We start from the raw sequence: 23,634 nt of genomic DNA, 5'->3' as shown, positions 1-23,634 counted from the left end.
CAATTTGCAATTTCTGAAAACAAGTTGGAGCAACCTTAATCTTGCAGGAAAATATTCTAAGGAAAACACTATCGACTATCGGTAAATAATTTGTTAAAAGAATCCTCATGTCAGGTACTCTCCTAGAAATGATAAAGCCCACAAACTAGTATATTATTTCAATAAGTAAATTTAGATTTTGGTAAAATAAGACCACAACTTCTTGTGGGTTAATTAGGTTATTTGACACTCTAGACAGATTTTCCCACAATACTGTTACGCATGGTGGTTATGAGCTTAACGTCAGCCACAAGAGCCTACCTCTCTCATAATACAGTTTAATACTCTGTAAGGTATAGAATGGCTTTGTGATTAAAAATAGGCCTAATATACAACTTGAACAATTAGGAATATATCTCCCCCTTTGGCGTAAGAGCAAGTTCTTCTCACCCCAAAATCACAGGTGCTAGTTCCTAATATTCCAATGAAAGTGACATCCTAAAGATCACGGTGAGGGGTAAAGGTCTGGAGATATATAGACAGGGCCAGCTTCATGGGCTTGAGCCCTGTGCGTCACACAGGACCCCATGCTTAGAAGGGTCTCTCATTTGGCTTAATGCTCTGTTGTCACCATTTTGAAATTCCTAACAACTGTTGAACAAGGAACTTCACATTTTCATTTTGAACTGTGTCCAGCAAATTTCATATCTGATCTTGTATTTAGGACCTCTGTTGTGTGGATCACTATGAGGCCCAGAGGCAGAAGCATGAAGCTGCAGAGACAGGAATGTGGAATTAGCTCCTGAGACACCAGAAGTGGAAGGGCCAAGGTCTCCTATGCATCTGACTGACTGGGAGATAGTATATGCTCAAGGATACAAGAGAAAAAAGAGATCTTTGTTATCTAAAAGTCAAGAAATGCTTCACTGAGAGGGTATTATTTGCACTCAATCAAACTAATAATTCTAGCTAAGATTTTATAGTATTGAGTAGGCCAGGCACGATTCTAATTTCTTTGTGTATATTAACTCATTTAATCATCTCTAGTACTGATTAGGAAACTGAAACAGAAAAGATTAAATAACTTGGTTAGGGTCCCACCATTCCTAAGTGGATCACCCAGGCAGCTTAGCTCCAAAGTCCATGCTTTTAACATTGCAGAGAGCTTAAGGATTCAAATGATTACAGATAGCTCATTCACATGAACTCATCCTGATGCACATTTGAGTTGCTATCTGTGTTAATTGAGATAATTTATGGAGATAAAGAATGATGGCATTTTAAAATAACATTATAATGATGGCAACAGCTTATACTTCTGAGTCATTTACCATATTCTCTTTTAGAGGTAGATCTAACTCTTCTTTCTCTTGGTAAAAAGATACTTTGATTTAAGTGATTTGTCTTATTTATTCTCTTCAGGGTTATAGCACTTAGTACACATGTCCATTAGATATATGCTTAATTAATGAGTAAGTGAACAACTGAACAAATGAATGAAAAGCGATTACCTAAAAGCTAACTACAAGAGCCAAATAAAAAGTATAATACAATATAAGGTTTTGTTCAGGAAGAGTTCTCTGAACACTTTTATAATGTATTATATTTACATGATAACGTTTTTGGGCATCATGATATAAGGTTATCTGTAGCATGATATTGTAATCATGAAAGAGTTGACCCTACCTTGCTGATTTCATCAAGTGGCTGGTTGCTGGCATTTTCTTTTTGGATTATGTTCATTAGATCAGTATGAAACTTCTTTACATTCAGAAAAACAAGTGGGTTGTTTATTGAGATAATTTTCACCTGCTGCAGGGTTTCCTTTTACAAGAAAGAAAAAAAGGAATAGATTCAGAGTTCTGAATGAAATAAGTCCTACAATGAATCGAAATCCTACAAGTCCAAATGCCACTCATTTATGGAAGCAATCTCCTGGCTGATGTTTTCATTAAAATTTCTTTGGAGAATTTAATATACTATCATACTTCTCAGGGAAAATATGTACTTCCTCTTTATTAAGAAACATTAGTAACCATGAGATAAGTCTGCATCTTTTCAGAAAAATGGTCCTTATTCCTACTAATTGGGTTTTGGGGAGGCAACAGCCTAGACTATTCAAAGAGTATCATGAAGACTTATCCTCCTAAAAGTACCTTTTCCACTCAGTCTAGAAATTTAAAATTCCTTTACCTAGCCACCAGTATTTTTAAAAATGAAAATATGTCCTAAAGGGTCACTGTCAGTCATTTACCTCATAATGACATAATCTTCTTTAGGCAGGAATATAACCTTACAAGTGACTGATAGTTCTAATTGAGGGAAAGAAACCAAGAGGTATTATCAGGAAGGTAATTTCACTTTGGGCAGGCCTAGATTACATTGCATTTAGGATGTAGGCAAGACATGAGGAAACGGGGAAGGAAAATTTTCAATACAAAAGATGTCTGCTTTGGCCATTTGCCCAGGTCTTCCTGGCAATTCTGTCTTCTCCATGACCTTTGGGGCAGGGGTCTGTCTTAGAAACTGAGAGGATGGTGAGTTCTATGAAATGATAACTCTTACCAACTAAATAAAGCAATATTCCTTCAGACTTTAGTACTCACATAGAAGAGGAGACACATACAGGCAGAGATAGAAAGATAAAAGAAAATATCAGATATATGAATTTGGACAATTAGTTTAACCTCTCTTAGATTCCTTGCTTTTTAAAGTAGGTAATTTTTTTTTAAACAATTCCATCATTTAATAAGTCTGAATTCATTTTTACCACATGATATTGTACATGGTCAGCTGTTGAAACAGATTTCTTTTAAACAGATCTTAGTTTTAAAAAAGTCATAGATACTGTGAGTTCTGTATAAACTGGTGGATAGTAGGTTAGTTCCTTTGTTTTGACTTATAAGCCTCAATTTCACCACAGAATAAAGAATGTAGGCCAAAGAAAGCATAATTGGTCACTCAATAACAGTATTATTTCTATAATTTGAAGCTTTCTGAATGGACAGGTTCAAGCCTGATATAACTGTAAAAAGATCACTTAGTGAAAAGACTATATGGAAATCATACAAAATGTTATTAACTTTAATCAATAGCTTAAACAGCACTATGTTACTAATTGCTATTCAAACTCAAAACCCTGTTTTTGAGTCCCCATGAAGGCGGCAGGGGTACACAACCATGCCACCTTGTACTTAGGGGAGTGTCAATATATATTTCAACAGAAACTTTGGCTTTAGGAAAGAGTCACAAACTTTAAAATAATGGCTTTAATTGTCATTTTAAGTATACCACAGGGGAAAGTGTGCTTTAACTATATATACCAGTGATGCTGGTAAGGTTGAAAGTTACTCCTAATTTTGACAGCTATAAAAACTAGTTTGTACATGACAAGACAATGAGAGAAAAACAAGCAATTCCTTTGAAACAAACAAACAAAAAAGTTCACAGTGTTTTGTATTCAACAGTATGCATTTTATGACAATAACGTACAGATTGAACACACTAGGTCTCTATATCCTAAAGAAAATGAGCATTTACATTATTCATGGGCTGTACTGAATTTTAAAAAAAAGACCAACTATACACTCACCCCTTACACAGGATAAACTGTCCAGGGCTGTATAGCTTTAGCACTATCACTAAAGTTGTTTGCAAAAGGAACAGAGAACAAAACAAAACAAAACATTTTTTCCTTGGAAGTGGAGAGTCTTTCATTAGCTGTTATAACCAGAAAATACCATTCATTAAGTCAAAAATGGAAGGGAGGAGGCCCATAAACACTATTTGAGCAAGCTGACCAATATACATTTCAGTTTTAAAAATGAAGGATATATAGTATATGTTACAAGTCTCAAGTAGGCAGTGTCAAAATGGCATTTATTTCTTTGCTTGCTTTGTGATCATACCCCTTGGAGGTGTTATGGGTCTCATGGTATTTGGTTTCTTTTTCTCTGCAGGATTTAAAATCTGAAAAGAACACATTAGTGTTTCATCCACACTCATCATGGCACCTGCATTGTCAAACCCTCCACAACAATTGGGTGCAGAAAACAGAGTGACCAATTGTCTCTTTGCAAAAAATTTATATCCATCTTCCAACCACCTGATAGGCTCTACATATAAGATCCAAATCATACTTATGGAGAAATTTTGCAACCACTTCTGCACCAAATGTGAAGGACACGCCTCTGTCATTTTCAACCCAGCCTAAGACATCTTTATCAGGGTCAGACCACAAAAGATCACAAAGAAGACCTTGATCTGGTACATCAATTGTTCGAATAATTCACTGAATCTGCTCCATAGACTGAAGATCCTGGTGATAAACCTCCATGACAGCAGAATATTTTCTCATCCATGATGGCTGCTATCTGTAAACAGTTAAAGCAGTCTGTGAAAGTTTTCCATAGTTTAATGTTGTATCTTCTTTTACATTCATCATAAAATCCATAAATTCTATTGATGCTGGCACATTCGTGATCTCCTCTGAGAAGAAAAAAATTCTCGGTATATTTGGTTTTGTAAGGCAATAAGAGGCAGATAGTCTCCAATGACTGCTATCCCCTGTCCACATAGTCCCCAAAAAACAGATAACTGCTTTCTGGCTGGAAAACACCATACTCAAAAAGTCAAAACAAATAATACCATTGCCCATGGATATCACCACATATTTTGAGTGGTGCTTCAAGTTCCAGTAGGATAGGCTGACTTTGGAAGATCTCTCGGAACTTTAAGCAAAGTCCTCTGATTTCGTTCTCCTGCAGCTGGACATTCTTACCAGGCTTGGACCCTCTCACTTCCAGCAGCCATTGGATGATGCTGTCGATGTTCAGTTTATATCTTCCATTACGTTCCCACCACCGACCCTTCCGCAGCGGCAACAACTATGGCTAGCGCCTTGGGACTCACGCCTCTTTTCCCACACCACCAGCACGGACATGGTGGTGGCAGCGGTGGCAGGGCCTCCCTGTTTCCTCCTTCTCTCCCCACTGGAACCACGAGAGCTAACATAGGTAAATTTTTAAGCTAGATAATGTTAAAAAGTTTCTATAGCTACACAACTGTTTAAACTCTAGAAAGTTAGAAGATTTGCTGAAAATAAACAATTCAAGAAAACAAAAATGCTTAAGTTACCAAATTAACTTTTTTTTTTTTTTTGCGGTACACGGGCCTCTCACTGTTGTGACCTCTCCCATTGTGGAGCACAGGCTCCGGACGCGCAGGCTCAGCGGCCATGGCTCATGGGTCTAGTCGCTCAGCGGCATGTGGGATCTTCCCGGAACGAGGCACGAACCCGTGTCCCCTGCATCGGCAGGCAGACTCTCAACCACTGCGCCACCAGGGAAGCCCTACCAAATTAACTTTTAATCAAGAGGAAATCTCTTATAAGCCAAAAATAAAACAACTATTTGGCCTGTCAGGTTTAGTTATGACAAAGACCCACATCTTAAATGGACTCACTAATCACACCACATGTTTGTGCCAATATGCTTTAAGATAATATACTTTTTAAAGATAGGTATTTATTAAGGAACAGAGACTCAAATGGGGCAAGAAAAGAAATTCTCATGAGAGTTGAATTCACTGAGTGGGGAGGGGTCTTCCAAATTGAGAATGAGTGTTTCATGTGAAGAAGGGGTGGGAGTGTGCATAAACAAGGGAGGAGTGACAGATCACCACTACTCTTGAAGTTAGCTAAAAATTCCACCTAAGAATTCATATTCAAATCTTTCTCTATCTTACTGTTTTCCCTCTTAGTTTTGATACAAAACATTAAATAACTAGTGAGGTGTAATATTCTAATAAAATTAAGATTTCCATGTGACACAGTTATTATTCAGGTAGGTGGCTAGACTGGAACAAATCAAGTTTTAAAGACATGGAGAAATTTTCAGCACTTTCATCTTCCTGCAAATCCCCTCTTTCACTTCCTCACATATTTAGCTTGAGAAGAAGGTATGAATTAGGTAGAATTTATTAACTAGTGATCTTTAAACTGAAAAATACCAAACTTGAATTCTGTTTCAAAGCTAAGAATGTCAAGGCTATGGTATATGGCTGTATGTGTGGGGTGGATACACTGAGGACTTTAGAGGCCTGAGTCAGTCTGGGACTTTGCATGTGCATTAAATTCCCGTGGAAAATTTAAAGGAAGAAAAGAAAGGGATAGGAAAGGAAGGTAGCATTGGTGGAAAACTTGAGCCTAGGGCACCTTCAAAGTCTTTGAACTCCAATAGCTTTCTATGAAGCAAATCTTTCTATACTTGTTAAAAAACACAAGCCATTTCTCTAGGTGTCACAGAAGGACTCCTGCTGCTACTTTCTACTTCCAGTCTACTCAGAAATACCCTGATATTATCCTACTGATAGGAGACCAGTTCTCTCTGTTCTGAGGGCAATCATGAGGTACTAAAACAAGTAAAAATGAAAAATAAAGAAAAAAAAAAGGTTAGTGAAACATTACAAAGCAGGTTCAAAGTAAGGCCAAATTTTTAATTGACAAAAATTCAAGTTGACATTTTCTTTCTTCACTTAACTTGTTTAGGTCATCCTTCAGAACAAGAACATAATTGGCCTGCCTAAACATGGATTGAGTGAGACAATTTATATGTTGTTTCCTTAAAAAGGTGTCCACTGTGCAAGAAACAAATCCTAGTGGTATCAATTACCCTCTGTTAATAAAACAGAGGGTCACTGATTGTGTTAACAAATCCCATGACCCCAATTTTCTTTTTTCCCTTCCCTATTCCCTATCTTCCTCCATCATTTTATTTGGAATAGACTATTAGTTTAGTTTCACTGCTTTATGTCAACTTAATAATGGAAAAGAGGTTTCCAAATAACTGAACTAGTCTGGACCATGATTATTCTGTGAACTTTACATCTATGAACCATGCTATCCTCTTATCTGCATGCTGATACAAGCTTTCTGTTGTTGTTCTATTGATTTGTTGCATGTTGATTGCTATATATATATATGGTGGTTACACATGCCACTGAAAGTTCAAACTAATCAACAATAGAATTATCATTTTTAAAGTAGTAATTTATCTGCTTATGATACCTTGAAACTATCTGACCCACAAAAATTATTAATTGCACGAAGGAAAAGGAAACTAAACTTACATCATCCATTTCTGTCTTCACTTTAAATTCCATTTCTTTCATATTTTTTATACTCAGAGTCTTTGCTCTAGAATTAAGGCAGATATAAAATACAATGTCATTTCCAAATTACTACATTAACCATGAAGAAATAAAAAGGATAAGCCATTTTATTTTAACGATTAGAACATATTTAGAATGGTTTAGATGCTATATTCCATTTGTTCATAAGACACTGGTAAATGTGTATCTCTCTGGGATCCTCAGAAACAGACATCTAAATAGAGATTTTAAAATGTAATTTATCTCACCTGGGCTCCCAGCTACCATATCTTCAAGCTAAAGAGGTGGATTGATAAAGAAGAGCAATAAGGGAGAAGGCTAGAAAGTATATGGTATTTAAGAAAATCTCGTTTTAGGGTAAAGGAAGTAAAGGGAATCAATGGCAAGATCGGATCACATAACAATGAATCTATATATAGAGACTTCATAAAGATAGAATCTATAGAGGTAAAACTTAAATTTTTAAGAATATATTATTTCACAAAGAATTTCAAGGGAAGGATGAGAAGTGAGTAGAAGCATTATCGGATGATGAACATAGGGAAACAGAAAAAGAATTGATCAAAATATGGAGTGGTTTACAGATGTGCAGTAAAAAACAAAAAGAATGTGTGCATTAATAAATTATCTAGAAAAAAGTAGCTAGATTAATAAAGCTTCTGAAAAATTAAATTTTTTGAGGTTATTTAACTTTTCAAATGATTACATTGTTATATGGTTTGTGTCTCATTAAATACTATACCCATTCACTTAAAAAAATAGCTCTGTGATGCACTGTATAGCTGTGGGGTTAATTTGTTTTATAGATTTTATATATTCTATTTTATACTTCTGACAAAATATTTCTCCTCATTAAGACCAGTGTTGTTATATATCACATGTAGATAAAAACTTCTATATAAATAAAACATGAGAGTGTAATACTATCTATTCCACAGAAATAAAAGTAACTGGCAACAGTATATTTGCTGCTGTGTCAGAATAAACAGCATTTAAATAAGATCTTACCTTGGGAAACGACCAATCACAATAGCTATGGTACACACAACACCAAACAGCAGCCCCACATTGGCAGCAAAGCATATTGTAAATATATATGTACTGACCCATATGCCCTGAAAGACAAACAGGAAACAAGATATGGGTCCTTTGTATTCTCATCTTTCTCGTTATTGCTAAATTCCTCACAATCTTGTTCTCTACCATTCCTGTGATGAAATCTCTCAGCAAGAATATATTACTCAAGGAGTGGTAAACAGAAGCCCAGGAACACAGAAACAAACCCAGGCCCCAGCAGACTCCCAGTGACAGAGGTTAAGGGAAAGGCAAAGGGAAAAGGCTCATTCTTTTTATATAGATGCTGCCAACCCTTATTTCAATCCCCAAAAAGCGTTCTATTTAATATCTGTAAATAGTTGGCTGATATGCTTGCTTCAAAAGCATTCCATAATTACCTACTGTTTTCTCGTTTGGTGTAATAATATTACAAACAAGTGTTTGTAGATTTATGGTCATTCCCAGTAATATTCTGTTTTCTGGGATTGCTATAAAGAGAACTAAGATAGCTTATTACTATTGACACGTAGGACTCTCAAAGCCTATTGTTAAAATGGCTGACTCTAACAGCACAACCAAAGCCACTTTTAGACCAACCACTATAAAAATAGTTATACTTTTATTTGCAAGGGGTCACTTCTTGTGGAATTGTGAAAGCTAAAAACTCAAGGCCAACTTAGTTCTTGGGAATATTTCAAAAGATTGCAAGAAAATTCTATTTCTCCTTTAATTGGGATTCCAACAATATTTCAGTTTTGTCTACCACCTGAAATTACGATTTGCAACAGGATATTGTATTATATTGGCAATTCTAAGTTTATATCTGACAAAAATAGCTTTAAAAGGAAAATAATTTGTGAAATCCAGAAAGTTATATTTTCTAAACACAAAATTCTGCATTTGGCAAAGAGTAGACCAACAAAATTTTCAAACTCTCTCTTTTCTCCCAAATTACCTGCATTACTTTATGCAAGTAATTCTAAGTTGATTTCTTTCTGTCCCAATAGCTGTATTACCATTTTAAAACATTTTTAACAGCATAATTCAATTCCATATGCTGATGAAAGATAAATTTCTCTATAGTCTGAAAACAGCACAGATTCTTGGAGGGGTATAGTTTTCTTTTTTCCAGACAAGTTTGAAACAAATGTTTCTGAAAGGTATTTTTTAACTTGAAATTTTTACTTCTCCTTTATCTGTATTATTTATCTACACTGAGCTTGAGTGGTTCTTAATGTTGAGCTATTTTCAAAAGCTAAGCCCTTGGAAGCAAATGGACAGATTTTTATCTGTAAAATTCCTTTTTGATATAGAAGAAACAAACATTTGGGAATAAATGAGAAACTATATTTTAAGTGTTCTCATGTTAAGATACATCACCTACAAATGTAATGCTGTTAGCACTTATTATTACACCATACTGTCATCTAATAGGTTAGACACTGAGATGTTTTTCCTCTATTCAGGTGAATGGAGAGTCATTTGAATCTTCTATTTGTACACAGTGTGTTTTTTCCTTCCCAACTTATTACACCAGACTTGATTGTGTACAAAATAAGGCTGCAAATTTTTGATCGTTACTTCAACTTGTCATGATTGCTGTTTGTCACTCATCCCCTAATGCTTACTGAACCTGTCTGGGTGTGGCAGAATAAGACCTCACCAAAAGCTTTATAAGTCCTGTTCCTCCTGGCCAACCTCCATGATTCAATATAGCATGGGAAACTGAGGGTCCTTGTCCCTGCCATTTAAAAAAACACAGAGCCTGGATGCCACGATTCATCAGAGCGACCAAAAATGTTGGTACCATCTGGTTCTATTTTTAAAGCGAATTTACTCTCCCACAATATCATCTATTGTAAGTTGGGCTTATAATGCTTAGTTATTTTCCAGGGCTACATTTATAACTTTGAAAAAAATATCAAATAGAAATTAATAACATAGACAAGTAAATAGTTCCACTGGTTAGAATAAGTCCCAACACTATTCTGTAACAATTCCTATTAAAATCCAAATCCTAGATGTCATAGCTATAAGGAATTGGGTTCTTGAAAATTTTCTTTTTTCTGAAACCCTATTATTTTGCATTATGCATTCTTACTTGATCTCCTCCCTATTTGGCACTCACAGCCCCTAAGTTGGCCTCAAGTAGGGAACACATGAACTCTTCCTTTTATAGAAAATGTATCTGTAAAACACAGTTCAGCAGCTACTCAGTCACTTCACTTCTCTGCTCCATCTGTTACGCTGTTTTTGTGATTGATCCATATTATTAAATTTTTGTAGGTCTTAATTCTATCTCTACTGTTCAGTTACTCAAACTCAGTTCTAAGTCCATCAGTAAGGCTTCCATTTTGGATCCCTATTTCCTCATTATCTCAAAGAGGGTTTTGATCTACAACTCAAAGTAGAATTATTATTAAACTGTAAGAAATTTAAAGAAATAAAATTTTCTAATTTTTCTTTTATTTTAACATCTTTATTGGAGTATAATTGCTTTACAATGTTGTGTTAGCTTCTGCTTTATAACAAAGTGAATCAGCTATACACATACATATATATCCTCCCTCTTGCCTCTCCCTCCTACCCTCCCTATCCCACCCCTCTAGGTGGTCGCAAAGCACCGAGCTGATCTCCCTGTGCTATGCGGCTGCTTCCCACTAGCTACCTATTTTACATTTGGTAGTGTATATATGTCCATGGCACCGAGCTGATCTCCCGTGCTATGTGGCTTCTTCCCACTAGCTATTTTACATTTGGTTGTATATATAAGTCCATGCCACTCTCTCACTTCGTCCCAGCTTACCCTTCCCCCACCCTGTGTCCTAAAGCCCATTCTCTACATCTGCGTCTTTATTCCTATCCTGCCCCTGGTTCTTCAGAACCTTTTTTTTTTAGATTCCATATATATGTGTTAGCATGCGGTATTTGTTTTTCTCTTTCTGACTTACTTCACTCTGTACGACAAACTCTAGGTCCATCCACCTCACTACAAAGCACTGAATTTCATTTCTTTTTATGGCTAATAGTCCATTGTATATATGTGTCACATTTTCTTTCTCCATTCATCTGTGATGACTACTTACATGTTTTCTTAAACTTTAAACCTTCAAATTGCTTTACACATACATACATCTTTGGTAACTTTGCTTCATACTTAGGTATATTCTAACTATTGAGTTATCTGGACATATTCTGTCTACTGGGTGATCTAGCATATATCCACAAAAGTCTGTGCAATATTATCACTACAAATGCTTTGCCCAGATCATATTCCAAGAACCCATGGCCTCTCACTGTTGAATTCCTTAACAACTAGAGATACCTGTCCACTTCAACCACAGGAGGCCATTGTCAAGCTAAACACAACATCACATTTAATTATCATGTACCTGCTATATCCGTGTCACCTTTCTCAACATTATTTTCTTCCCAAACCATACTCCCTACTTACTCCAGGTTTCCAACTATTACCTCTATGTAGGAGATTACAAATTATGAGCCATTAAAGCAGTTTCAAACAGTCTACCAAATACCTTGAAACTCAATGGGTCCAAATGCAAACTCATTAACTTCACCCCCCAAGTCTTCTTCTACTGTTCTCTTTCAGTTATAACACTAATATTCTTCAAGACACTACAATCAGAAACCTTGGAATAATATTTTACTATTTCTCCTTTTTCATCTACTTGCCCGATCATTTCCAAGTCCTATCAGTTATTAATTTAAAAATATCTCAAATTATACCCTCTTCTCTGATAATGTCCTAGTTCATACTTTGCTATTGTTCCCTTAAACTGTTCTAACAGCCTCCTACTTAACTATGTGCTTTTGTTATCAGCATTGTAAACCATTTGCCATACTGCTGCCAGATTCTAAGTATAGATTTGGATATCAGATTTAGGTAGTGTATTAAAATCAATTTTACTTTACTCCCTTCTATTAAACTCCACCCAAAGCAATATAAAAATGAATATATATGGAGGAAAATCCAGCTTTGATGAAACAAGAACATGGTCACAACTCCTAACTATAAAATAATCAAGGACATTGGAAGCCAACAAATTTATCCTCAAAGTTTAATCAATTATAGATTTCTCCATGAATGTCACAATTTTTAAAATTCTATACAATAATCTTCTGATAAGAGCTTTAAGTTCTAGGGGCAATAGTGGACCACCAGAGAAGAGGAAAGGTACCCGTATGGTATCTATTTGATACTATATAAAGAAGAGCAGTAAGATAAAATGCCATTTGTATCACTTACAACCTAGCTTCCTAACCAAAGGAGACTGACAGAGATGAAACAAGGTGAAGAAGGTAGAGGAGACAGCTAGTATCAGATAATCAGACAGCCTGTGATTTGTGAGGCTTTATTTCAACTAGGGACAAATCTTCAGATAACATAGTTAAATCAGAGTCGTGAGATGCTCCACTTCACTTCCTACCTTCTGCCCTCCCCATATTATTTTTTAGCAAATAGCTACGTCCACTAAAGATGCATCATAATCAAAAAGGAATAATCAAAGAACCTATTTATAAAAATGGGAAAAAGAAATAAAGTAACAAAATAGAGACAGAGGATAGGTTTAGGCAATAAAATCTCAGGGAAAAACCCTCAAAAATAGATATGAAGAGTCAAAGAAGAAAAACTGGGAAAGAAATTGGATGGAAACAAAAATGTTACGGAGATAAAAGCCATATTTAAAATTTACTAAATAGGATAATCACAATAAGAAATACATAATCAGAGATACAGTGAATAGTCCAAAGAAACCATATGCACACACACAAACACACACATGCACACCCCAAAATAATCACGGGAAAATGTACAGATTTTAAGAAACAAAGTAAATTAAAAATATATAATTCATTAAGAGAACAGAACATATATATTTGAAAAAATATCCAAAGACATATTAGAAGAAAAATTTTGTATGTAATTCTTGATTCCAAGATCACAAGGATATGTCACTCTTAGAAATTTGATACTAACTGTTCAACCACAAGAAATATTCTGACAATATTACCAAACTTTATGAGCAAGAAAGAAACTCACTGAGCATCCCTTTAGAAAAATAAGCTCACATTAAATAGTAAAAAATTATGCTGACCTGTGATTTCTCTGCCTTATCCCTCAATGTCTGAAGATAATTCAAGCTTAAAAAGCCTGGGGGAAAAGCATTTTAGACTCAGCCAAAAACTTCCTTCTAGTATAAAAAGAAAACATGTTTTCGCCATGAAGTAGTTCTGGGAATATAAAACACATGAGCCCTTCTTGGAAAACTGCTTTGTGATAACATACAAAATACAACTAGAGGAACTGAAATAAATAACTCAGGAATGCGAAACTGTATTTTTTTAAAGACTAAAGGTAACCACCAAATGCATTTAAATAAGCTTCCATATTCTATAATTCAATGAATGACATCATTTTCCTCCAGTGATGTTCCTAATGAAAACTTAGGAGCCACTCCAGACTGATGCACTTCATGTGATGAATTGGTGATGAGGGATAACTAATGAAACTGCTTCAGTATTTTTCAACTCTATTCCTTCCTCTTGAATCTCAAGTGTTAGTTGTGGTCCAGGCCTTCCTCATTTATTTGCCTGAATTATTAAAGGAGTGCTTCCAATTGTTGCATACTTCAACAGATAGATCCATCTTACTCAAATTACTCACATGACCTTTCTAATACATAAATCTTATTCCTATTTCTCCTTTCAGTGATGCCTCACTGCCTTCATGATGAAGTCTAATCTTTGCAGGATGTAAGCAGGCTCTCTCAGTCCAACCCTTTCTTAACTTTTCCAACCCCATCTGTTACTACTCTCACCTTCATGCTATATGTTCTATCCATCATTTTCTGGAAAAAGCCTTCCCTAACACCTCTCCCCTTCCATTATGGTAATGTGCTCCCCATTACATGATTAATGAGTTCCTTAGAAATACCTTTATCATGGGGTTTTCAGTAGCTTGTTAAATAAGTTTATATCTTCTCATTTTTCTGTTTCCATGTGCCACCTCACATATATCAACTTAAAAAAGTCATTATCCTCCAACAGCTTAGTTAATTTGGTCTCTTGGACTGCCTACAAAATACTGTTCCTTCAAGTCTCACTTCATATATCAGCTCTGCTGTAAGTCTTCTGTATTAATCCAGTCCAAATTAAATGTTCCAGCCTCTATTTTTCTAAGTTTTTTCTTTTGCTTCCAGGTCACGTTGTATCTTGTGTCATATAATAGTTACTGTTTCTGTGCCTGCATCCTGCACAAATATTAGTGTCTAAAGAAGGTAAGTACTTCTTTATTCATCTCTGAATTCCACATGGCACCCACTATTGTACCTTGGTAGAAGCTCAGTAATATTGAGACTTAAGAGGAATATTATCTTTTTTTAACATCTTTATTGGAGTATAATCGCTTTACAATGTTGTGTTAGTTTCTGCTGTATAACAAAGTGAATCAGCTATATGTATACATATATCTCCCCATATCCCCTCCCTCTTGCGTCTCCCTCCCACCCTCCCTATCCCACCCCTCTAGGTGGTCACAAACCACAGAGATGATCCCTCTGTGTTATGCAGCTCCTTCCCACTAACTATTTATTTTATATTTGGTAGTGTATATATGTCAATGTTCCTCTCGCACTTCGTTCCAGCTTACCTTTCCCCCTCCCCATGTCCTCAAGTCTATTCTCTATGTCTGCATCTTTATTCCTGTCCTGTCCCTAGGTTCATCAAAACCTTTTTTTCTTTTTTTCTTTTTTTTTTTTAGATTCCATATATGTGTGTTATCATACAGTATTTATTTTTCTCTTTCTGACTTACTTCACTCTGTATGACAGACTCTAGGTCCATCCACCTCACTACAAATAACTCAATTTCATTTCTTTTTATGGATGAGTAATATTCCATTGTATATATGTGTCACATCTTCTTTATCCATTCATCTGTCGATAGAGATTTAGGTTGCTTCCATGTCCTGGCTACTGTAAATAGTGCTGCAATGAACATTGTGGTACATGACTCTTTTTAAGAGGAGTATTATTAAAGTACGTGCCAGCATAAGTAATCCCCCAAAGTGTCTCAGATCAAAGGCTCTGAAGGAGGGAGAATACATAAATAATTGCCTTTCAATATGGTGAATGCCATAATAGAGCTAAACAGAGGCTACTCATGAAATAATTCACCCATATAGGAGAGGGAGAGAATTTTGGATGCTCTTGCATAGATACATTTCTCTAGAACAAGTATATTAAACATTTATGTTAGTAAAATTCATATTTTATCATTGTTCAATATAATTTAATCTGTTCCTAGCAATATCCTATTAACATAATGCTCCTCTCAATGTAACCCATTTAAAACACAATTCATGAGACTCTTTGTATTTAGAATGAATATGGTCACTATTAATATGTTTACCCTATATTAATGCAGCATACATTCCTTAGCAATTAATGCTGGCTTTTCATATATGTTATAAATAGTCACATTTCTACTAGCTATTCTTTGATGAACTTCACTTCCAGAATCAATTCATAATGGAAACTGAGAATCCCCAAACCACTCAAGTTAGCTAGCATTTCTTTAAAAGTTCTTAAACACATCAATCAAAATTTGACAGAATTCCATTTCTGTTTCTTATAAAGACATTTTACATTTTAATATTTTTATTGAGTTTGAAAAAAGATAGCTTGTAAAATGTAAGTCTCAAATGGCTAAAACTATTTTTTGCAAATGGAACTATTAAAGCTTATTTTGTAACATGTATTTAAGCCAAAGATAGTAATTTTAGATCAAATTTCTACTTACCCAATCAATTTTATCCACATTCCAATATTTTTTTAAATCCCGAAACTGTATTAGCATTCCCTTCAGTCCCACGACAATAATACTTGCAAGAACACACTACAAATAAGAAATAAGTTGATGAAGATGCAAGATAAAGATTTTAATCTAAATTTAAAAGAATCATGGTATTTTTATGTCTTTGTCTTTGAAGTACTTACTAAAGAAAAGCAATAACCATTTAGAAGACTGAAGTAATATTCATTTTGTTTAGGACTGACCTATTATTGTACTTTAGGAATATAATAGCAATTCTAGAAAATCACAGGGTATGTGTTATGGCATTCTAAAAAAAGGAAGAAAGAAAAAGAAAAGTAGTGAATTATAAGGGTGAATGTTATAAGGCTGAATGTCCTCTTAACTTTATAATAATTATTCACTGCCATTTGTTTGAAATCTGTTTGTTGCAAAAATTAAATATTTATATAATATATTTCTTTATAATTGTCTTGAGTATCAATTTTCTGGTTTCACCTGAAAATATTTATAACTCTTGAAAAGTGAACTTGGTTATTGGGAGATCCTCTCATGAAAGTGATTTATTCTTATTACATGAATGAAGAATTAGAACAAGAAAAGACTGACACTGTCTCTGGATCTCTGAAGACCAGGATCTTACTCACATCACTTTAGTGCCCCAGGCTTCTGCAAAGCAAGGTAAACACGTGTACTAATATTCTGAGTCACTTTGTATAACCATGCATCAAGGGTGGCAAGATGCATTTTGTTGCCTACTCTCTTGCCCAGCATGTATTTTCTAAGAGTACAAATTTTATAAAATTCTTCCAAAATCTACTTCTTATAACAGATTTCCCTGGTGGTCCAGTGGTTAAGACTCTGTGCTTCCACTGCAGGGGGTTCAGGTTCAATCCCTGGTCAGTAAACTAAGGTCCAGCATGCCACATGGCACAGCCAAAAAGAAAAAGAAAAAAAGAATGGCATGTACTTCTTATAACAGAGATTGCCTAGTTCCACCTTCCAAATTAATACAGAATAAATCTAATCCCACGATGTCATTTTTATACAAAAGCCTAAGAATTAGAAAACAGCCATAGTACCCTCCCATACCTTCCCCATCAAATGTGGGCTTTTCCTACCTTTCCTCCATTCAGCCATTACTTATGTCACATAAGGTTTCAGATTTAGGATCATTAAGTTTGTTCTTCAAAGAAATTTTTAAAATACAATGATTTTCATTAAAAGTAAAGTTAAGAAGTAAATAATAAAAAGCACTACTTACCATAGGCAGCCAGTAAAGCAAGGGTCCTATTGCATAGATGACTATCAGGATGAAAATGCAAGATATTAGACAAGCCACCTGTAATATACAAGACAGACAAAAAAGAAAGCTTGAACTTTATTATTCCAAAGTTATAGGGGGAAAAAGATAATTCTTTGTTCTTCTTGATAAGAAGAAACAAAATGCTGGCATATGATTCTTAAATTAAATAGACTGTCATCTATATTTTGTAGCTGAAAGAACCCAAATGTGACAGCTGACAACTGGTGCCATCAAATTAAGTCAGCAATGACAAAAAAGCAATTCTAAACAAAGAAATAGGACACCATCAACTTTTATCACACATCACAGCATGGCTTTTTTGTTTGTTTGTTTGTTTAATAGTGAAAATGACATTTCAGCTAAAAGTCCTTTAGCCTATAGTTGTTCAGCCTGGACCCCCTTCTAGTTGTTTCCTAGTTGTTTGGGTAATAACTGAATGTGCAGCTTAGGGTTTTTCTGTGCTGATGACAAATTTCCACAGAAGCCTTTACTCTCTTTGTTGGAGTCCTTTGTTAATATGAAACAGTTATATGGGATTAAGGAAACAGACTTTTCTCTGCAGTGAAACAGACTTAATTTTATTAATCCTGAAAAGTCATTAGTATTGTGTTCTAACCAACTCAACTTGCTGACAAAAGGTAATTCAAAACAGCTCACTCCTAGCTATGCTCCACTTAATGGAGAACAAATTTCACATAAGCAAATGCTCATGTCTTAATAGAAACATTTAGCTGAACTGTAAGCCTAACAAGAGGAAAGAGGGCTTTCACAGGACCAAAACGATACCTAAAATATCTTTATAGAAAGATCAAAGGAAATAAAGCCTATTAGAGTGGCTAAAAATAAATATATAAACAAATAATCAATAGCAAGGGCTGGCAAGGACTCAGAGCAACTAGAGTTCTCAGACACTACTAGTGGTAATTCAATATGGTACAGCCACTTCAAAACCAGTTTGGCAGCTTCTTATGGAGTTACATATGACCCAGAAATACCTAAGAGAAAGGAAAACATACACCTATGAAAATACTTACATATAAATATTTATAGCAGTTTTATTCATAAATACCAAAAACTGTAAATAACTGAATTGTCCACCAATTGGTGAATAGATAAGTTTTGGGACATCCATACAATAGAATACTGCTCAACAATAAAAAAGAACAGACTATTGATACATGCAACAGCATGGATGAAACTCAAAACCATTAAACTAAATGAAAGAAGCTTGATACAAGTTCCTTCCGTATTTAGTGGAGCTCATCTATAGCACTCTCCAGCATACAAAGGGGGGAAAGTCCTTCTGTGGGAAATAAGTAATCAGAGAACTAAAGATTGTCCATGAAAGAAGTTATAGTACACAAAACTGTCACTAAACTGATTATTTAGGAGATACTGGTGATTTTACATGATAATAATTTTTAAATAACAAAATATTATGCCTGTAACCCCACTAGACTGGAGAGAGCTAGTTGTCAGAAGGCAGATTAAAGGATTCATTCAGATACCCGTGTGACTCAGTATATCCATGTTTATGTGGAAAGAAGAAGACACCAACCACTAAGGTGCACTTCATATCAAAAGACAATGGCATGAGGAGGACTTTCAAAGATGGTGGAGGATTAAGATGTGGAGATCACCTTCCTCCCCACAAATACATTAAAAATACATCTACATGTGGAACAACTCCTATAGAACACCTACTGAACACTGGCAGAAGACCTCAAACTTCCAAAAAGGCAAGAATATCCTCACTTACCTGGGTAGGGCAAAAGAAAAAAGAAAAAAAAAAAAAAAGAGAGAGAGACAAAGGAACCAGGATGGGACCTGCACCTCTGGGAGGAAGCTGTGAAGCAGGAAAAGTTTCCACACACTAGAAAACCCCTTCACTGGCCGGGAAGGGGGAGCTTCAGGGTGTCAGAGGAGAGCACAACAGGGTGTGGAGGGCAAAGTGGAGAGATTCCCACACAGAGGATCGGTGCCAACCAGTGGGTGGGGGCTGGGGCTGAGGCTTGGTCTTTGCAGGTCAGACCCCAGGGAGAGGATTGGTGTTGGATGCGTGAAGACAGCCTGAAAGGGGCTAGTACACCACAGCTAGCCAGGAGCGAGTCTTGGAAGAGTCTGGACCTGCTGGAGAGGCAAGAGACCATTGTTTTGGGGTGCACAAGGAGAGGGGCTTCCTGTGCCCACAGACGTCAGAGCACCGCCTAAGTGAGCTCGAGAGATGGGCGCAAGCCGCAGCTATCATCTCAGACCCAAAGGCAGGCACGGATTGCTAATGCTGCTGCCGCTGCCACCAAGAGTCCTGTGTGCAAGTGAAGGTCACTACCTACACCTTCCTGGGAGCCTGTCAGCACACCACTGCCAGGGTACCATGATCCAGTGCCAACTTCCCTGGGAGAACACACAGCACACCTCAGGCTGTTGCAACTTTACACTGGCCTCTGCCACCGCAGGCATTCCCCACATCACAATTGTGACTAGCATACCCCTCCCTCTCCTCGGCCAGAGTGAGCAAGAGAGCCCTAATCAGCCTCTGCTTTAACCTTGTCTTGTCTGGGTGGGGAAGAGACACCTGAGGGCAGCCTACATGCAGAGGCAGGGCCAAAACCAAAGCTGAACTGCAGGAGCCGTGCGACAAAAGAAGAGAAAGGGAAATCTCTCTGTGCAGCCTCAGGAGCAGCAGATTACATCCCCACAATTGGCTTGGTAAACCCTGCATCTATGGAATTCCTGAATAGACAACAAGTGTTCCCAAAATCGAGACTGTGGACTTTGGGGGCAACTGTGGACTTGGGGTTTAATTTCTGTGTTTGACTTATTTTTGGTTTTATGTTTATCTTAATTTAGTTTTTAGTGTTTCTTTTCATTTATGAGTTTGTTTATTGGTTTGGTTGCTCTCTTCCTTTTTTGTTTTTTTCTCTTTTGTGAGTGTGTGTGTGTGTGTGTGTGTGTGTGTGTGTGTGTATGTTTCTCTGTGTGATTTGTCTGTTTAGTTTTGCTCTTTTAAAAAAATTAATCACTTATATAAATACTCAGGAATATAAAACTGGCCAGAAGGAATTTGGGGTTCATGTGATCTAGAAAATATTCAACATTAAACTGATATCTGGTATTGAAGGTGGCTTAAGTTTGTTGATCTAATTAATATAGACATGTCTTTAGAGTCATTAATATTAGGCATAATACTTTATTGTACCTAGGAATGAAATAAGACCTTATTACATCTGTTGCAAGGAAAATAACTTGATAGGATGAAACTTTAAATGTAAATGAGATAAGAGCTTTCAGGTAAATGTTATAGGAATAATTATGTTCTGAAAATTATCTAAAATAGTGTCTCCAGATTTGGGTAACTATTACTTGCCACTTGGTTTTCACTAAAAATTAAGGTTTTTAAGAGTTGGGGACTCTAATTTAAATATGTAATTAAAGCTACTAAAAATAATAAAATCTTTCACTGTATAATAGGAAAGTGGGACATATGTTTTGAGTAAAAAGGAGTTTTATGCATGGTCAGACTGAGATTATATTAAACTTAATTGGGTAAATGGATTTTGTTATTAAAAGTAGACTGGTGCAGGATCAGACTTGTCTCCTCTCTGCTAAGAGAACAAGTTTACTTAGAATGCTGCTTTTGATAACATATTGTGTGAACTATCTTGCCCTTAACTGAGCTGTATTTGTTCTTAAATATTCTATCTGACCAAATGCTTTTTAAGAAAAAGCTTTTTGATATTTTGGATGAATTTCCTATCAAATTCTAATTAAAGTTCTTTTGACTTCAGCTAGCTTTGTGATGCTTCAGAGGGCCCCAGAAAGCCTTCCTTATTGCACATGTTTCACCCGTGGTGGAGCATTGATTGGGATTTTCCCTTTTGAACTCGCCTTGGTCATTCATACAGCTTTATCTTTGATGGGGCATTGGTTGGGGTTCTTCCCTTTTGGACTGATGGGGTATTGGTTCGGAATCTTCCTTTTTTTGTGGCTGAGGAAATGTGACCCTGAGAGACTGATTTGATAACAGGACTCGTGTGTGACAACACCAGGGTATACTTCCCTACTGCATTGGTTTTGCCTGCAGCGAAGCATTCATTGGGATTTTCTTCCTTTTTGGGGGGCTAGGGAACTGTGACCCTAAGGCACCTCAGAAGAAAATAAATATTTTATATATATATATAAAACTGACTAGAATTGGTTGGTATGCTAAATTACATGGAAAGCATTGTCAAATGAGCAATAAGCCTCCTCAGATTATATGGTATGAATAAATGTTATTAAAATAGATTTTCTAAAAATTATACAAAGTTTCTGAAATTTGCATATGTTCTGGTATAATACTATACTTTTAGTTGTTATCTTAAAATGCTGTATTTCACAACAACTTGGATAAGCTTCTTTGCCAAGAAGAATTCTAATCACATCTTTATCCTTGCCATTTTAAGACTTTTGTCATTCATAGGCAGCTTAGGTGATGATTTGCAAAACTGCTACATCTTCAAGAAGGCTCATAAAAAGGAAATTTTTTTTAACAAATATGTTTCTGATAGCCTTTAAATAATACCACTAGACTGAGTAACAAATGACAAATCTGGATGAACTGATTACTTCATCCAGATCAACAGGAATTAATTACATGGGACTGAATGAACTGATGAGTATGTTATAACTATATGACTTTGGAAAATATACTAGCCCTAACCTTTGTTTTCCAGAAAAACCTTTTCTCTTATGTTATGACCTACAACAAGTTGATAAAGTATACCCTTGTAAACAAAGATGAAACATTAATCTTTTTCCCTCTACCTGATCCTGCCTGAATTTGGCTTCTCCAGCTGGCTCTCCTGTGGACTTGATGGTTTATTGTAACTGGATTACAACCAGTTATACTAAGCATTGTTTTTGCTTATTCTTTGTTTCCAAATTGTTTATGCTTTGTGTCTTCCTGCTGCACTATGACTTTGTCAATGTTACTACCTGCATTACTTATATCCTGTCTATTTTATAAGATTGCTGTCTCTTACAGTGTGTAATCAGGCCTCCAACAAAATTGATGATGGCTAAACATCTTGAGGAAATAGATCACATTTATGACTCTTATAGAATAATTGTAATAGTGTGATTCTAAGTGTGGGAAGAAGCAATAAGGGAAAACATTTCTTGGATCACAATAGACTAGAAAGACAGAGGATTCAGAGAATCTTTAATTATCAACAGGGCCTAATCCAGAAATTAGCACCTGGAGTGCCATATCAACAAGAATTTTTGCCTCATCTGGGATGAGCCTCCCAGTGCTGTGGGACAAAATTTGGTCATGAAATGTCTCCCAAATACTGGTCAAATTCCAGACCAAGAGAAAGATCTGAGAAATTGAATATTTCCATTAGTCTGTCATCTTCTCAGATGCCAATGTTTCTGAATTAAGTCGCTATTCCTTGCCTCAACACCTCGTCTCCCAATTTATTGGCCTGTCATGTGGTGAGCAGAGCAAGCTTGGACTTGGTAAAAGTATCAGCAAAATTGACTAGTTTTATAATTATCAGATACTTTCATTTTTCAGTAATTCTTTGTGTGTGTGTGTGTGTGTGTGTGTGTGTGTGTGTGTGTGTGTGGTACGCGGGCCTCTCACTGCTGTGACCTCTCCCGTTGCAGAACATAGGCTCCGGACTCACAGGCTCAGCGGCCATGGCTCATGGACCCAGCCACTCCGCGGCATGTGGGATCTTCCCAGACTGGGGCACGAACCCGTGTCCCCTGCATTGGCAGGTGGACTCTCAACCACTGCGCCACCAGGGAAGCCCTGCCGTTTTTCATTAATTATTTCCACACATAGTTATTGAACACCTACTATGTGTTAAGTCTTGGGCTGGACACTGAGAATATGGTGAACCAAAGCAGTCTAGGAGCTGAAGTCAAGAGCAGAAGGCAGACATCAATCATATAATCACACTGATGAACACTTAATGTCCCACAGAGCTAAAGTCTCTGAAGAAAAGAACACAGTTGACCCAAAAGTGTCAGTGAGATCTGAAGGATGGGAGGAGTTAACTTAGAGGAGGCAGCCACAGAGACAAAAGGAACAGACACTGGAGCCCACGAAGAAGGAGGAGCTGTGACTGGTGAGCTGAGACTGAGGTGGAGAAGAGTCCGAGATGAGGCTGTAGGGGGAAGCACTCAGTTTTGGTATCATAAAGGTCTGAATTCTAAGACCTATGTAAAACCTTTTATGGGCTCTAGGAGGAAGTAACAAGATCATATTTGTATTTTAAAAGATATCTTTCTACAGAAAT

At 36.2% G+C, this 23,634-nt stretch overlaps 1 protein-coding gene and 1 pseudogene across 1 annotated transcript in view; both read right to left on the bottom strand.

Moving 5' to 3' along the window:
* SLC26A7 (solute carrier family 26 member 7) overlaps positions 1–23,634 on the bottom strand; it is a 182,103-nt gene that overhangs the window by 39,078 nt on the left and 119,391 nt on the right. Inside the window, exons 10-14 of the mRNA XM_007457342.1 lie at positions 17,303–17,380; positions 16,027–16,122; positions 8,158–8,264; positions 7,108–7,174; positions 1,666–1,803 (exon numbers count right to left, since the gene is read on the bottom strand). Of these exons, the coding sequence (XP_007457404.1) occupies positions 1,666–1,803; positions 7,108–7,174; positions 8,158–8,264; positions 16,027–16,122; positions 17,303–17,380 (486 nt within the window). The remainder of the gene's footprint in view (positions 1–1,665; positions 1,804–7,107; positions 7,175–8,157; positions 8,265–16,026; positions 16,123–17,302; positions 17,381–23,634) is intronic.
* Positions 2,937–4,992, bottom strand: LOC103086084 (serine/threonine-protein phosphatase PP1-gamma catalytic subunit B-like; annotated as a pseudogene).

The sequence above is a fragment of the Lipotes vexillifer genome, unplaced genomic scaffold (assembly GCF_000442215.2).
Source record: "Lipotes vexillifer unplaced genomic scaffold, Lipotes_vexillifer_v1.1 scaffold174, whole genome shotgun sequence".
Taxonomy (NCBI): domain Eukaryota; kingdom Metazoa; phylum Chordata; class Mammalia; order Artiodactyla; family Lipotidae; genus Lipotes; species Lipotes vexillifer.
Note: the sequence above shows the minus strand (reverse complement) of the source record. Positions and strands in the feature narration are given on the sequence as shown.